Consider the following 16261-nt stretch of genomic DNA (forward strand, 5'->3'; position numbering starts at 1 on the left):
TAGATACGTATGTTTGGAGTAATGTCTAGCTTATCTGCGGCTGTTTGATTATCTTCAGGTCTTTATTGACATTCAGTTACAATTGCCAGATGATGATTGTACAGGCGGTCGTATATTTAATGGCTTGGCGTATGTGTTATATGCATCCCCTTCTATTCATGCCGTTATAGATTCATCGTCACCGTCATGCTGTTGCTGTGAACCAGCAGACATGGCGGCAACCCCTGCCAGAAAATCTCCAAGTCGCTAAGATACGAGGCGCTGGCAGCCTCACTTTGTGCAGTGCCTTCGGACGGCGATGGCAGTGTTGTAAAAAGGACTGCCGTGTCGCTACTGTGTTGGTTCATCAGTTCATTCAAGATCAGGTGTTGTGCCCGACTGGGGAGATCATTGAATGACAAGGGAACTGACGCCCGCCGTGGGTATCCAGACGCAGTCTTCGTGACGGATGGTCCCGACGATGAACGTCGTGTGTAAATGGAATCAACTCTGTTCGATATACGTGGAGGAGATGAACTAGGGGCAAACATGATTGATGGGCCCGCGCCCTCTTCGGTGTTGACACGAGCTTCAGGGATTGGCGACGAGCTGAATCGGCTGCTGGACGGCGAGCGAGTAACCTTCGGCCGGGATACGCTTGATTGGCTTCTCGGCGATGTCCCATCCTCTGCAGTCATGATTATAGACGGAATCGATTGGTCGGGAGCAACCTCTTCGTCAACTTTTTGTTTCGCCTTCGATGGGCCTGCCTGCCCCGATCCAGGACTCTGGGTTCCGTAATCGATATCCTGGTTGATATCTTCGTCTGCCTCCTCATCATCGACGTAAGGCGGAAATTCTTCTTCGTCATCATCACTACTATCACTTGTGTTACTGTCGCTGCTATCGTAGTCAACAAAGGCATCGAGCAAACGATGGGTTTGCATGCCTAAGCTGACACTTCCAAGCCCCTTGAAACTGGATATGGATCGCCGTCGCTTAGATGACTCCATGAATTTCTTCAGTCCACCAACCAGCTGATGCGATGGTTTGGGGGCGCTTTCGGGACTCTGCATGGGCCAAGTCGGCATCCGCTCGTTCGGCTTCTTAATAAGGCCTTCTTCGGCTCGGTGATGGGTCTCATGCGCACTTCGAGCTTTCTGGACTTCCTGCCACCACTCTTCGTCGCGCAAGGCTTCGTGGACTCGGGCTTCGTGATCCTCGGTCTCCGGATGGACGTCACCGTTGACAATGATACGGTAGGTTTTAAGGTCGCCGCATGCGAGCCAGAAAACCATAACCTCGGCTTCTATCCTTAGCTTTTCGAGGAGCGCTTCGACTCTGCCTCTCTCGTCCTCAACGTCGGTTTCATACTCCACGAACACTGCCACCCGAAGCTTGTATGTCTTTTTCCATGATGGCACCGTGTTAAGAATACAACCTAGCTGTAAGATGAGAGTATATGTGTCGAAGTTGGTGGTCAAAACATTTTTCTTGCTCTCGCTGTCTGCACCGAGCTCTGCGCTCATCTGAATCGGCCAAAGGTCGATGTATTTCTTCTTATGCTGCCCGTGTGGGCCGGGAAGCTCAAGGTCTTCAAACCCTTTGGCCACGGCAACATTCATCCGAAGTTTGAAGAGCAAGTCCTCTAGAATTGTCACGTAGGTTTTTGAGGCCATGGGATCCTGTGAGCCGTCTTCGGAAATCACAGGTACCAACTCACGCGAAATGCGCTTTGCACTTGATTCCCTCCGAGTTGAGAGCTGCAGCCTCTCACCCAGCGCTTGGCCTTTGCGGAACTGATCAAGGATGACTATGTTTGGTCTCATACCTCCTAAACCAGCACTTAAGGTGACATTGCGAACACCCCACTCAGCAGTAGGGGAAACTGTAATGTTGACAAACGCCTTAACTCTGGAACTCTCAACAAACTTGGTCCATGCTGTCTGCTGGCGCCGGGCTTCTGGCACAGCAGCTGAGAAATCATCTGTTACGAGGACATGGCCCAGCACAAATAACCCTCCTTTCTTCAGAGAGTTACAAAACGAGATCATCCTGGACTGTTCATTAAGGTCATTTACGAACAGCAGGATCTGGGGCCGCCAGAACTTAACATGTTCTTGGCGAAGCCGAAGCAGATACTTGCGCACTTGGTGATAAATCAACCCTTGGCTGACATCGCCCCACGGCTTGGGAGGTGAGGTATAGTGAATCAGCAGGAATAGCATCATCAATATCACAACACAGCCTGTGGCATAGATCCCGTCGACGAAGAACATGCTTGCCCCACAAACCAAGGTGCCTATTGCTGCAGTTTTCCAGTTGAAGTAATGGAAAGACGGACGGAAATTGGGAGCCGATCCGATCTTCAGAAGGAAACAAGCCAGATTGGTTACAAGGAATGTCATCAGATAGGTCATTGTAACGAAGGACGCAATTTGATTGATGTCAAATAGCATTGTGAGCTGTGCAACCACATAAGTGACAATGATCGCGTAAACTGGTTCGTCGGTCTTCTTTGCACCCTTGCCGAAGAAACCCAGGCCAGGAAGCAGAGCATCTCGTGCAACTGCTTGAAGTAGCTTGGCTGAGCCAATAACACCCATCAGAGCTGAGAAGAAACTCGTCGCAAATTCACCCATGAGGATAACTGCGCCGGAAAGATTGGCCTAAGTCTGGTCAAAAAAGTACGGCATGCATGCCAGATAACGGAAACATACAACTTGAACAACATTGGCATTCTTGTAGAACGACTCGCGAGTTATGGACGCAGCCATGGCAAGAATTACGATGGCATAGGTGATGAATGTCAAAGCTAGCCCATACAGCGTTCCCTTGGGGATCGATTTGCTAGGGTTCTTTAGGTCACCAGACATGCTCGCGCCGCTGCTGGTACATGAGCTTGGAGTTCTTGGAAGCTGGAAGACGTACCTACGCGAATATACCACCAGTAGCGGGGAATAGAATTCCAAATAGGTCCTGGAAATTTTCTCGTCCACGTATCTGGCTACCAGCGGCACCCTTGGTAAGCTTTGGTTTGAGATTTTCTAGCAACGTCTGAACCCGAAATCCCGTAAATTCTATTCCAATCTTCGGGATACTGAACGGCTCCATGAATATGGCAGACACTGGTATGCTGAAAGTTGCGATGAGCAGAATGATAAGCAGCCCGCTGCTAGCTCGGGAAAATAGGGAGCTTCCCGCTAAGCATATTCCGGTACACATAACCAGGATGGCAGTTCCCCAGAGGTATTGCCACCAGAAGCCTTCTTCAAGGAAATTGCCCCAAGTACCAGACTCAGTCCCGAAGTTCTGTGTGAAACAGTCAACAAGACCAACGGCGTTCATACCAGTGTTCAACACAGAGCCCAAGTAGAATACGATCCCTATAGAACCACCAAACTCTGGGCCTAGCGATCGAGATATCAGATAGTAAGCGCCACCTCCTCGTACTGTTCCGTTGGTTGCGATAGCGGATAAAGACATGGTGGTCACGAGATTGATCGTGTACGATATGGCTAGCAGACCTTGGCTGTGTTAGCCCCTGTTTGAATCAGACTGATGGCAATAGAAGGGCGACATACCTAACATCCCTAACAGACCGGCTTGTCCCAGAACAAACCCAAAACGAAGGAACATCAGGATACTAAGGACGTTCAAGGTAGTCGGCACAAAGACACCAGAGAACGTCCCAAGCTTATCGGGATTTTCAGAAGTGCGGTCCTTCTGGCCATCTCGCTCCTTTTGGCCCATAGCAGCCTCTCTAAATGGCCCAGAGGGTGGGGGATGGGGACGGATCCTCTCCCTCGGGAGATCATACCTCGCATCACTCCCACGCCCACTCCACCAACGAGAAACATTCTCTAGGACGTTCGGTAGCGACTGATGTCGACTCTCTGGTGAGTGAATGGGTAGATCCAAAGACTCTGGCGGACGAAACGAGAAAGCAGTTCTCCAGTGAAGATACTTGCTACCTTCCTCGGGAGATGCATGGGCAGATTCGCTCGGAGCCAGTCTGGAAACGTCCTCTTGAGCCGATCGCGTGGAGAAATTCGGCCTCCTTCGAGACTGAGACCCTGAGGCACTTTCAGCCCGACCGTCGGTCATCGGTTATAGCGCCTCCACTCCTAATTGTAGGAGCGCTCCTCTTCGCAATAATTCGATTGTGGGCGGACGAATCGGCGGGACAACGATGTTGAGGAGGGGCGCTAGGACCTGGTAATGGCAAATCGCCTGCAAGCATAGTAAGGGCTTTCGTGATGCGAACTAGCAGCGACCTCTCGGGGCCATGCACGTTGAGTGACCGTGTAACAAAATCGATGCTGAAGTTGAGAACCCCCAAGGCCAGATCGTCGGCGATGACCTCATGTGCCGAAACAAACAATGCAAAAGAGGTCACTGGGTCACGGACTCGGACTGCCTCATCTGATCTTCCTTATCTCACCGCGCTCGCTCCATCCCTCGATCATTCTCTTTGTTGACCCTTCCGAGCTTCTGTTTATGATTGTCATGGTCGACAAGGCGCGGGGTGCTTTGGGGTGCGTGGAAACAACAGCGAGCCTAGTCTCTCCGCATACATTGCGGTGAACGACTGCGCCCTTCTCATTATCGACCCTCTCTAACTCTCTCTCCGCTCTTATCAACCCTTGCCAGCCATCCCATGAGCCTGGTTCGCCTCCGAAAACTCAAATAGACGAATTGTTTTCGGGATTAACAAGGTTTTCTACGCCGAGAAAACTCATTCTTGTCTTTTGTCACAATGTCATCTCCCAGGATGTCTGACAACGGCGAGGGTTCCTCGTCTCAGCGTCACCGTTCATCGTCGCCGATCTCCACGTCCGCGATGCGCTCCGGATCCCCTGCACCAGATGCTTCGTCCTTCAGGCAAGCTTCGATAGCGCGTCTAGCATCGCCAATCCCTTCTCCTTCGACCTCGTATTCTTCTAGGCAGTTACCGCTTCCGATTCAGTCAACAGCAGGGACCAACCAAGACCTCCGGAGAGTCGATAATCCATCCTCTCTGCCGGGGCCCGGGCAATCTATGATTGCATCTGCGCTCCAAGACCACCTAGGCCGATCGCCGCCCCCGCGGGTGGGAACCCCTCCGAGGCGGACTGCGTCGCCTGCCCTCCTTAACCAGCCCGTGAGGTCGATTTACGGTTCCTTTGATAACAAGGCTGGAAGGGAAGGCTCGATATATTCGACCGGCCCTTTTGAGGACCCAGAAGTCATCAAGAGGCATCTGGTGCAGCCCCAGATCGAGAATCGGGATATCCATTCTTCTGGGGGTGTCACCAACAATACCGAGGACGAGTTCTCCAGTCTGCAACTCCAGGGCGGTGATATTACGAGGCAAGTATACAGATGGGCAGAGGACGCAGAAGCCGGGAGCTCTCTGCGGAAACCCAACCGGAGCAGGAGCTTCAGTCACGCTCGGCCTGCACCCGAGGATGACACGATGAACATTAACAGCATCCGTGTGCCAGGAGGTTTCAGGAGAGACTACCTGCGGAGGGCGGTAGGCCCTGGAGATTTGGATGGGACAGGGTCGCAGACTGCTGCTGCTCAGCAGTTTCCAACAAGCAGCTTTCTCGAATTTTTGACACTCTACGGTCACTTTGCTGGTGAAGAGCTCGAAGAGGACGATGAGGTCCTGGGCCCCGATGAGTACTTTTCCTCTGATACTTATGACGAGGCCGAAGGCAGAGAACCAGGTGAAGACTCCGCCCTTCTAAGGCCAGACACAGCTGGCAGAAGGAAGCGTAAGCCACGCGGCGGAACGGGGACCAACACGAGGACTGGAGCAGCACTACTTCTACTCAAGTCCTTTGTTGGCACGGGTGTCTTGTTCTTGCCAAGAGCTTTCTTGAATGGCGGAATGCTTTTCAGCAGCCTAGTACTGCTTGCCGTATCACTTCTCAGCTTTTACTGCTTCATCCTTCTGGTTAACACTCGGCTGAAGATTGATGGTTCTTTTGGTGACATTGGTGGCGCACTCTACGGAAAGCATATGAGGCGCATCATCCTCGGTTCCATTGTTCTGAGTCAGTTGGGATTCGTGTCCGCATATATTGTTTTTACCGCCGAGAACCTGCAAGCCTTCGTCTTGGCCGTCAGCAAATGCAAGTCCTTCATTGACATCAAGTTCATGGTGTTGCTGCAGTTGGTCATCTTCCTTCCTCTCTCGTTGGTTCGCGATATTAGCAAACTTGGTTTCACTGCTCTCGTTGCCGACCTGTTTATCTTGTTGGGATTGATTTACCTCTTCTATTACGATTTCCTGACCATCTCGAACCAAGGGGGTATCGCGGATATCATTTCATTCAACCCATCCACTTGGACGCTTTTCATCGGAACGGCCATTTTTACGTATGAAGGCATTGGCTTGATCATCCCAATCCAGGAATCGATGAAGCATCCCCAGAAGTTCCCTGGTGTTCTTGCGATGGTGATGGTCATTATCACGATTGTCTTCCTCGGCGCTGGTGCGTTCAGTTATGCAGCCTATGGATCCGCAACGAAGACAGTGGTCATTCTCAATATGCCTCAGGATGACAAATTCGTAAATGCGGTTCAATTCCTGTATTCGCTGGCAATTCTCCTGAGTACCCCCTTACAGCTCTTCCCAGCCATTCGAATCATGGAGAACGAGCTTTTTACTCGCAGCGGAAAGTATAACCCCAGTATCAAGTGGAAGAAAAACTGTTTCCGATTCTTTCTTGTCATGATCTGTGCGTTCATTGCCTGGGGTGGAGCAGAAGATTTGGACAAGTTTGTTTCGCTTGTGGGAAGTTTTGCCTGTGTCCCCTTGATTTACGTTTACCCGGTAAGTAAACCCTGTTGATAGTCTTCACTTGACTCATCATGCTGACTGCTTGTGCCATAGCCTCTGCTGCACCTCAAAGCTTGCGCTCAGTCGAGACGACAGCAAATCGCCGATATCGCACTCTCCATCTTCGGCGTCCTCAGCTGCCTGTACACGACGGCCCTCACCCTTAACAATTGGGTCAACGGAGAGGATGTCAAGGCTCCTGGATACTGTGACTCATAGTCTGTATAAAACTCATATCAATTGTTATCCTATTCCTTTGGAATCGGCGCTCTGGATATGAACGATTGATGCTATGTTGCGATACCATCGTTGATACGATGACTGACATTTGTTGCTTTGGTTACCTAGTAACCCCCCTTGTTTAAGTAAGCTGCTTTCATTGCTGTTGAGTCCTCATTTGCTTTTGGTATAGACTAGAGATGAAATTGCCAGTACATATCTCTCCTGTAACATCATCTGTCTTCCTTTTCTTAAGCTAGCTATCTGTTAGAAAATATCATCGAAAACATAGCTCTAGCATAATCGTTAGTGTCTAAGTCTTGTTGATTTGCAAAACAAAAGTCTATATACAGATAGAACCGCCATGCCCAGCTGCTAGATACAAAGAAATCTCATAGTCAACAACAGACCCCATCCAACCACTACTACCAATTCCAGCGCCAGTCAGAATACAAACAGCCAGAGCCATAGATAGTCGTGCTCTGCGTCTTACCCAGATCAATCTGCGAAGTACTGTGTTCCCATTGGCCTTGACCACTTATTCATAATATTGTGGTATTGTCTAGGTAGGTAGGTAGTGCTGCTGAAGAAATATAAGGGATTCATAAGCCGCGCAGCAAGCGGAAGCGCGCGATAATGTGAGAGAACACGGTTCAAAAAGAGTAGATGGCGTCGCTTAAGCGCCAGCTTCGGTGGCTTGCTTGCCCTGCTTAGCGGCCTCGGCGAGCTGAGCTTCACGGCCTCCCCAGCTGTTTGGTTCATTGATGTCAGTATGGTTTCTGGAAGAATATATAGGAAACAAGAGTAGAGGCCTTTTCTTCGACGTACCTCCAGTAGTTCATGTAGCGGTATCCTTGAGTAAGCTGGGCGGAGAAGTTGACGGCGTGGCAGGCAAACAGGAGGTAGTTCTGGGGGGAGACGGCGAGAGCGTATCGCATGAAAGTTGCCGAGTAGATGACCAGAGCACCGGTCATCTGGCCAGAGATACTGTAGAAAGGGATAACAGGTCAGTGATCAAGTCATCTTTTTGTACGATGGTGGTAATATTTTGTGCATGCTCTTCTGCGGAGCTTCCGGGACATGACTCCGGTGTTGGAAGGCCTTTATGGGAAAGAGCTTCAGAAAGGAAGGCAACGATAGCGACGTACATTTCAGGGTCCTTCTGGGTGTCCATCACAGCTGCAATGGGGATACCGAAGTTGGAGGCAGGGCCCCAGAAGTCTAGTTGGGATCATTAGTCAGTCAGGAGTAATTATTTTTGGCTGCCATTATCTGTTGTTCAGGATAGTTGTGTGCTTCTGGCCGGTTCCATGTGCTGAAAGGGTTCATTGAGGTTGCTCAACCCCTTCAGAACATGTCTTACGGCAGGCATCTTTGCCGGCCGATCTCGGTCAAGAACACGGTGAGGGAAATCGTGAGATTGAACGTACGGGTGGAGCAGAAGTAATCCAGGGCCTTGTTAGACCGGATCTTCGCATTGATTGCCTTGATTGCAGCGGCCATCTTGACGACGAGAAGGCGAGTACTGAAGCGAGGAGTGGAGAGTTGATCAGAGTTGAGGATGCAGGCCGAGCGGTTTGCTTTCCTCACTCCGTCACCTGCAGTCCGCGCCGGGCGGAGCTACCGGAGACGGTCACGTGCACCATGTCCCTGCTCGGTCATTGGTAGTGCTTATCCTGAACTTACACCTGCAGCTAGATACAGTATCCAGTCTCTAGGGTATAAGTATGGCCTACAATAGAAAAGAAATTCGAAACTTCCGAGCGTCATGGGGTTTCACTAGTACAATTGAGTGCTTGAAATATATCTAGCATTACTTCTGTCGGTCCTAGCCTTTTCGGTCGACCTTTTCTTTTGTCAGGGCATTCCCTGCATCCGCACACGCCGCAACGCCTTGCCTGGTAAAACTCGGGGTGCTATGCCTATTCGCTTGAGGTTCGTCAAGTTGGCGACGAATAGGGAGTAAATGTTGTTGCATGGGTCGTAATTCGAAGTATCTGCCATGCTTGTGTTATGGCTAGACACCAAGCCATCATGTCGTGCATATTTCAAATCACCGTCCACCAAAGCCGGGGGGAGGGAAGCCCCGTCCCTGACCGGGAGGCTGGAATCCCGGAGGAGGTTGGAAAGCGCCCGCTGCAACAGCATCCTAGTCAGCTCAATACATCGTAGCACGTGGTACGTGAGATACTTACGAGGAGCACCCTGGGGCGCGAATCCCGGTGGTGGGGCGAAGCCAGCTGGGATTCTAGGTCAGTAACCAGGTTCAATCATCGAGATTAGACGTGTGAGCTTACGAGGTCCACCTGGGGCACCTCCACGGCCAGCGAATCCCGGAGGCGGGGCTCCAGGGAAACCACCCGGAGGGAAGCCAGGGAAGCCGCCAGGCGGAGGAGGAGGTCCACCAACACCTGCAGCAGGGCCACCCAGGCCAACCGGCAGACCACGTCCAGCGGGTTTGCTAATTCCAGGGCCAGCAGCGAGAGTGACAGCCGCGGCAGCAGCGCCGGGACCGGCAGTACCAAGTCGGGCAGAGGGATCGGCGGGGGGAGGTCCATCAACGGAGCAGGAGACGACATGAGTACCGCGCACGATGGTAAGGCCAAGGGTTCGCTTTTCTTCCGCTTCGACGAGAGGGGCGCTGGTCGAGCCGGCGGCGGGCTTAGATTTGCGCTTGACGCGACGGAATTCTTCTGTGTCGGCGAGGACGAGGTTCATATGCTACATGCGTTTGAGTCAGCGAACAAGCTAACAAAGGAAACGAGTGACCTGTGAAGTCCTGAGGATATGTACCTTATCGAACGCCAGCATCTGTCCCGTCATCTGTCGGCCATCGTTCAAGGTAACTCTCATCCGATAGTTGATCTGCAGAAAACGTTAGGTATGCGGCGCGGGCAGGACGAGTATCATCAGTCACTTACGAGGTTTTGCTGTAAAGAGGGAGGGAAGAGTTAGCCACGCGTATTGAGTGAGGTGTCCAAGCTGATATCAACAGCAATGGGAAGGATCAAATCAACTTACCATCTTGCCTTGCTTATTGGCCGCCATTCTGGGCTATGAATGCGCACGAATGCGACTTGAGAGAACCAAAGAATATAGCGTGAGATGGTAGAAGAGGGGAATCTCCTACGTAATCGTCACTTTTTCCTTCTAGAGCTGTCGCGCCCGGGGTGAAGGTCGGTCGAGGTCTTCCGTAGGACTTTCTCCAAGCGGCACCAGCTCGACTTGCTACGGGTCGGAGGTCCATGAGGCGCGGCTCTGCGGCTTAGCGCCAAACGACGGCGCCAAGCCACTAAGGGCTCTCGCTTCCCACTTCCAACCCACACACTTCCCTTTTACACACTTTTCGATCCTGACTTTCTTCTTTTCAACCAGTCGACCAATTCACGCCAAAAGCAGTCGCCATGGTATGTTGCCCATCGCCATCTCACCTTCCAGCCCTGATATAGCCTCGATTCTCGATTTTCCGAAAATTCCAAACAAAACTTTTTTCTAACATTTTGTCGCCATGCAGTCGGAAGCTAAGGACAAGACCGCCAACCCTATGCGCGAGCTGCGCATCCAGAAGCTCGTGCTCAACATCTCCGTCGGCGAGTCTGGTGACAGACTTACCCGCGCTGCCAAGGTGCTCGAGCAGCTGAGCGGTCAGACTCCGGTCTACAGTAAGAACGCCCGATCCCGATGAATACAAGGACGTCGAAAAACGAAGCAAACGATGAGGACTTTTCAACAAGGCTATGGAATGGGATGGCTGATGGGAGATACAACTTTTAGGCAAGGCCCGTTACACCGTCCGTACCTTCGGTATCCGTCGTAACGAGAAGATCTCCGTCCACGTTACCGTCCGTGGCCCCAAGGCTGAGGAGATCCTCGAGCGTGGTCTCAAGGTCAAGGAGTACGAGCTGCGCAAGCGCAACTTCTCCGAGACCGGTAACTTCGGTTTCGGTATCTCCGAGCACATCGATCTCGGTATCAAGTACGACCCCGGTATCGGTATCTACGGCATGGACTTCTACTGCTGCATGTGAGTGCTTTCCGAGCTCTTCAACGGACTGGATCAGCAGATCCATCGGATTCGACCAGAACAAGGCAAGCATCAGGAACTGACAAGGGATAATAGGACCCGCCCCGGTGAGCGTGTCGCTAAGCGCCGCCGCTGCAAGGCCAGAATCGGCTCCCAGCACCGTATCAACCAGAACGAGACTGTCAAGTGGTTCAAGAACCGCTTCGACGGTATTGTCCGGTAAATGCCTCATTCACGGGGTCTTCAGGAGTGAAAGCTCCGGGGTTGTGTTTATGATGAAGCGATCAAAAATGGTCAGAAAAGAGGCAGGCGTTTTTGAAAATCATTGTCGCTCTGCTCTGCAATATGGCTTTTCTACCACGGCATGATGTTAGGCGTGTTAGAGATATCAAATTCCCAAATTTTTCATACGCATCCACTTTTCACAATGAAGGCTTCACAAAGGGTGATGATTTCCGCATAACCATTGATGAAAAGTATCCCATGATGCATTTGCTCTGCTTGCCGCATGTACCATCTTTATGGTGGTGTCATCGCGTGCATTTGGCCTGAAACTCGTCTCTGCTCCGAGATTGAGTGTTTTCTCGCCCAAGATCTGCCTTCGGCATACTCTCGGGCGTTCCATCTAAGGGATCCAAGAGCACGGGTGTCAGACCCTGCTCTATCTCAGTCTAGATATTGTAGAGATACCTGGTCAGTAGATAAGCCGGCCGATTCGTAGCCAGACCAGCTAATATCCGATCGGGCTACTAGCCCATTATTACCCCGGATCTTCCTAGTCAAATGTCTAACGGGGCAATCGACGCCTGCCAAACGTCTGATTTCGGGCCTAGCGCTACTGCACAAGCCACATTCATCTACGTCGACCTCGTGTGGATAGAAGAGCAGACGCCATCCTTGGAACCCACATGTGAGACTCAGTTCTGCGACCGCTCAACCCCACGCCCATTAATGGAATACTATATAGTGCTTCCATTATACTCAAGCATGTCATCAAGTAATGATTTCACCAGATTTATTGACATTTCATAACTTTCATCATACGTACATGCAATCAAACTTTGTCATCCAGATAACATCAGTATATCTCACGCTTCCTACCCGCTATCCTCATTCGAATTCTCAAATCACGGTTGCAGAGATCCCTCATAATCTTTTGATGCATGTCCCAAACTAGCAACGCATCACAGGCATGATTACTTGAAACTATTTACCACCTCTCGTATATCCATCCCACCACTTCGAGAAGAATCCACCTTGCTGACCCTGCTCATTCCAGCTTTCGCGACGTGTATTGAACGTCTGGTCCGTAGAGTTGCGCTTCTGGCTTGTCAAACTCTCGAACAGGCTCGAGGGGCCATGGCCGCTCGACCGTCTCCTATCTCCAATACTAGGAGGGCTGTTGCCCGCGTTGGCCGAGTTGGAAGACATGTCTGATGAGTTGGAGCCCTTTGATATAGAAAGGCTAGTTAGCACTGATCTAGGTAAATGACCTCAAGCATCATTCTTGGATTGACAATGACAAAACTGTTCAGACATACACGTCTGTCGGTAATGTCAGGTCTAGCAGCAGTGGCCTCGGTGGTACTGGGAATCGAGGGGCGACGGTAGGTCTGGGGAGGACCGCCGCGCACCCAGACATTATGGTGCTCGTAGCGGTCACCGACGGTTCCATGCCAATGACGGGGAGACTGGGGCTGCTGGTCGCTCATCTTTCACTCTTGTCTTATATTCTTGGTTCTCGTTCGAGATCGAAGGAGCAGAATTAACTGCGTTCTTCGTAAGTTGACGTGGGGAGATTATATGAGTGGGACATGGGACGAAACACGGGGAAACTGAAGGCATCCAACGCGGAAAAATAGTAGCGAACTCTCACGAAGGACAATGAATGACATAGAACTTTCATCATGGATCCGAGGGTCCCGAAGCCATTTTGACAACGAAACATAGAAGGAAACGAGCCCAGACCGATAGAGATAGGAGGGGACGGGCCTGAAATCAAGACTTCTACTTACCGGTTAACTTGTTTTTGGTAATCTATCGGTATAGAATGCAATTTCAATGATCAGTGCGATTATCTGGGACGACAGCAGCTCGTTATATGGGAAACCCAAGGAAAGAGAGGGGTAAGTCAACCACCCCCGAACGCTGTGAAACCCTGGCTATGATGACGCGCCAGGGAAGATCCCATAGGTCTGGGGGGGCAAAAGTACGGGCATTAACCAATGATGGCCTGTGATGGCTTGGGAATCCCAGCCATAGGAATGCAAAAGCTTCTTTGGCGACGGCAATGATTCATCGTCTCTGGGTAATCGATCGGCTCGATCCACGGATGGTGTGCCAGAGAGTCATAGGACTGTAGAATTAATCAGCTCATCCGACTGAAGATTATCCAATGGAACCATGTGCATTCTTTGATCGTGTTGCCGATAGACTATCGCCATGACAGCTGACGTCAGGTGTTTTGACAAATGCGGGGATCGCAGAGTGTCTCGACCGTGCAGAGACTGAGAGAGGCAATGTAGACTAACATATCCTTTTCACGTGAAGCAGCGTCAGCCGATGTACTGTGTGTACCATGTGGGATATCGGGTTCTCCGCCATGAGAGGTTAATGGACTGATCAACTGTTATTTGCACCTGTTGGTCATGCTGGGTCAACCTAACATACAGCGAAACAGTGCTGTAAAACGAATTGATTCCGAATCTTGGACCGTCAGGCGGTACTTTGTGAGAGTCAACCTGAATTTCGCAGAGAGAGGGAGCATCAGGAGGGGCGTGAGAGGGGGGGAGTTGAAATGTTCCGATCGCCTGTCTCCAAAATGGACCAATGGTTAGGTGCCTCAGGCAGTACACGGTGTTCAAATCTGGGGCCGACGCGGAATGACCTCGGATTTCCCCGCAGGCCGCTTCGATCTATCCTACCATTTATCATCCTTCGGTGTCCGAATCCCCTTTCTTGTCCGGTGATGTTCCATCACGCCATAGGCTATATTTGCCGACGATTTAACCTTCCTGCCAATCCCCATGGGATTCGCTGAATTTCCTCTTTATTCCCCACCACTTGTTATCGTTTCGGCTCCTATCAGGATCCTTATCTATATATCTTGACGGCCCGAAAAGGCAAGGAGACAGGCACCCTTCGTGCGGGGATCCAGTAGCTCAGGATCAACCTTCCCAAGTCTATATCAAGCCATTGGGCCTCGCGTATTACTCCCTCCGACACCTACCTAGTTCCTGAGAGATTCAAATAGCTCCCAAGACCCCCCATCATTCGTACTAGAATTTTCCGGACCACAACAACAGACATGGAGACTTTTCAGCATCCCTATTTAAAATCACTAGGTCACCGTGGCTACGTTCAGGGCGTCACGCTGCACTCAAAAGCAACTGACAAGCCGCTTTGTCATTACTTTGGGGGCGTACGGTATGCACTACCTCCTCTTGAGAGATGGCGGAAGGCTCTGAAGCTTCCTGAATCCTATTCCTACGGCACGAAAGACCAACCCGCTTCCTGCGATGGAGATACTGGGGTCTGTCCACAACCCAGCTTCATGAATCGTTCCTACACCAAGGGGTACACCGAGGATTGTTTTGAATCCACTGTATGGGTACCTTTGGGTGAACCCCCTAAGGGCGGTAAGTGTCAAGATGATGACGGTCAATTATTGCGCGAAACAGATGAAGCTAACAAAGTGTCCCCCTAGGGTGGCCGGTCCTTTTTTTCATCCGTATGCGCACCCTCTCTGAATATCCTGAGACATATTTCAGAACAACATCCTAATAACTTGCACATCTAGACGGCGGTTGGCTACAATTTGGTCACCCAAACGGATTCTCGGCTGCAGCCCTACTAGGTGATGCTGGTCTCAATGCCATCGTCGTTGTACCTGCCTACCGTTTGAATGTCTTTGGGTTTCTATACTCCTCGGAGATTGAGAAAGACGCCTTCTCGGTTGGGGAAACGGTAGGCAACTATGGGTTCTGGGACCAACGTCAAGCCCTCGAATGGACCAGAGACAACATTGGTCTCTTCGGAGGCGATCCTTCCCAAGTCACCGTCTCCGGATACTCAGCTGGTGAGTTTTTCAATTCCTCTCCCAAAAGCAGAACTCACCATCCTAACCTAACCACACCGTCAGGTGCATACTCCACGTTCTACCAACTAGCCTACGACCTCCAATTCCCAGACGACCAAGCCATCATCAAACGAGCCTGCATCTGGTCCAACGCAGCCGCTGTCCAGCCCAAGAACCCAGCATCAGCACAAGTACAATTCAACCAACTCCTCTCAGCCCTTGATATCCCCGCATCTCTCTCCTGGACCGAGAAGCTCTCCCGACTCCGCGCTATCCCATCAGAGACCCTCATCTCCGCTGCCACGAGCGTCGAAATCCACCAATACCGCCCCACTTCCGACTCGGTATTCATCCAGCCCACTCTCTTCAAATCCTTGGACAACGGCGAATTCGCACGTAAAGTCTCCGCCCGAAACGTCCGTATTATTCTCGGCGAATGCCGCGATGAACGCCACCTCTATGCAGCCTGGTTCCCTCCCCAGAACACACTCCCATCTCTTCGCCAAAGACTCCTAGCCGACTACCCCCGTCCCGTAGTTGACACCATCATCAACCTCCACTACCCGGACGGCAAGTTGCCAGCCTGTTGCAAGAACTGGGATAACGATGCATTCGGCCGGATCTACGCCAATATGCAAGTCCACCATATGCAACGGGGACTGATCCACTCCCTCGCCAGTGGTGGAGCGTCTCATCTACTCTATCGCTACCGCATTGAGTATCGGGTCAAGTGCGCGGACACGACTATCCCACCTAGCTGGGATGTCACCCACGCCACCGATCAGTATATCTGGTTCTGGGGCAATGGGGAAATGCTTGAGCCTGAGGAAAAGACCATCGTCCGACGTGCCCTGATCGACCCCTTCATCAAGTTCGTCCATGGTGAAGCGGACATTCAGTGGGGAACGACTAACCATCGAGAATTGAGGACCCTGAAACCTGATGGGTCGGTCCAGGTTGTGCAGGATATGTTATGGAATGAGGCAATGCGCGTCTGGAAGGCGTTGTGTGAGGTGGGCGAGCCGGATGCCACTAACGCGAAACTCTAGAGAGGTCCACGCAGGCCTTTAATTTAGTGGGATGATTTAGAACACTTGTATGCACTGCATGTATATCGAGATTTCCCATA

General features: G+C 51.3%; 7 protein-coding genes across 7 annotated transcripts; 3 read left to right on the forward strand and 4 right to left on the reverse strand.

Annotated features, from left to right (window-relative positions):
- Positions 1-41: 41 nt before the first annotated feature.
- On the reverse strand, positions 42-4472 carry BO94DRAFT_532556 (putative cation chloride cotransporter). The gene is made up of 4 exons (XM_025611139.1): positions 3564-4472; positions 2915-3506; positions 2700-2865; positions 42-2648 (listed from the first exon to the last, which is right to left on the reverse strand). Exons 1-4 carry the CDS (start codon positions 4084-4086, stop codon positions 165-167), a joined length of 3765 nt encoding a protein of 1254 aa, XP_025470387.1. The 5' UTR covers positions 4087-4472; the 3' UTR covers positions 42-164.
- Positions 4433-7312, forward strand: BO94DRAFT_511355 (putative amino acid transporter). Its single transcript, XM_025609764.1, has 2 exons — positions 4433-6805; positions 6866-7312. Exons 1-2 carry the CDS (start codon positions 4739-4741, stop codon positions 7028-7030), a joined length of 2232 nt encoding a protein of 743 aa, XP_025470388.1. The 5' UTR covers positions 4433-4738; the 3' UTR covers positions 7031-7312.
- Positions 7243-8610, reverse strand: BO94DRAFT_532559 (pyruvate transporter MPC1). The gene is made up of 4 exons (XM_025611140.1): positions 8461-8610; positions 8179-8251; positions 7859-8017; positions 7243-7779 (listed from the first exon to the last, which is right to left on the reverse strand). The coding sequence occupies exons 1-4, from the start codon at positions 8531-8533 to the stop codon at positions 7707-7709; spliced, it is 378 nt and encodes a 125-aa protein (XP_025470389.1). The 5' UTR covers positions 8534-8610; the 3' UTR covers positions 7243-7706.
- Positions 8611-8788: 178 nt separating this feature from the next.
- BO94DRAFT_532560 (small nuclear ribonucleoprotein-associated protein) lies at positions 8789-10255 on the reverse strand. Its single transcript, XM_025611141.1, has 6 exons — positions 10052-10255; positions 9952-9960; positions 9824-9895; positions 9328-9751; positions 9226-9270; positions 8789-9166 (listed from the first exon to the last, which is right to left on the reverse strand). The coding sequence occupies exons 1-6, from the start codon at positions 10076-10078 to the stop codon at positions 9084-9086; spliced, it is 660 nt and encodes a 219-aa protein (XP_025470390.1). The 5' UTR covers positions 10079-10255; the 3' UTR covers positions 8789-9083.
- A 103-nt stretch (positions 10256-10358) lies between these two features.
- Positions 10359-11562, forward strand: BO94DRAFT_347768 (60S ribosomal protein uL5). The gene is made up of 4 exons (XM_025607086.1): positions 10359-10437; positions 10545-10692; positions 10805-11054; positions 11151-11562. Exons 1-4 carry the CDS (start codon positions 10435-10437, stop codon positions 11275-11277), a joined length of 528 nt encoding a protein of 175 aa, XP_025470391.1. The 5' UTR covers positions 10359-10434; the 3' UTR covers positions 11278-11562.
- Positions 11563-12063: 501 nt separating this feature from the next.
- BO94DRAFT_532562 (uncharacterized protein) lies at positions 12064-12503 on the reverse strand (the record flags this gene model as incomplete). Its single annotated transcript, XM_025611142.1, has 1 exon — positions 12064-12503. A coding segment is annotated over exon 1 (221 nt), but the record flags the coding sequence as incomplete, so codon positions are not given.
- A 1809-nt stretch (positions 12504-14312) lies between these two features.
- Positions 14313-16251, forward strand: BO94DRAFT_622004 (putative carboxylesterase). The gene is made up of 4 exons (XM_025617038.1): positions 14313-14692; positions 14761-14784; positions 14854-15132; positions 15196-16251. The coding sequence occupies exons 1-4, from the start codon at positions 14362-14364 to the stop codon at positions 16179-16181; spliced, it is 1620 nt and encodes a 539-aa protein (XP_025470393.1). The 5' UTR covers positions 14313-14361; the 3' UTR covers positions 16182-16251.
- The last annotated feature ends 10 nt before the right edge of the window (positions 16252-16261 follow it).

Source organism: Aspergillus sclerotioniger, assembly GCF_003184525.1.
Source record: "Aspergillus sclerotioniger CBS 115572 chromosome Unknown BO94scaffold_6, whole genome shotgun sequence".
Taxonomy (NCBI): Eukaryota; Fungi; Ascomycota; class Eurotiomycetes; order Eurotiales; family Aspergillaceae; genus Aspergillus; species Aspergillus sclerotioniger.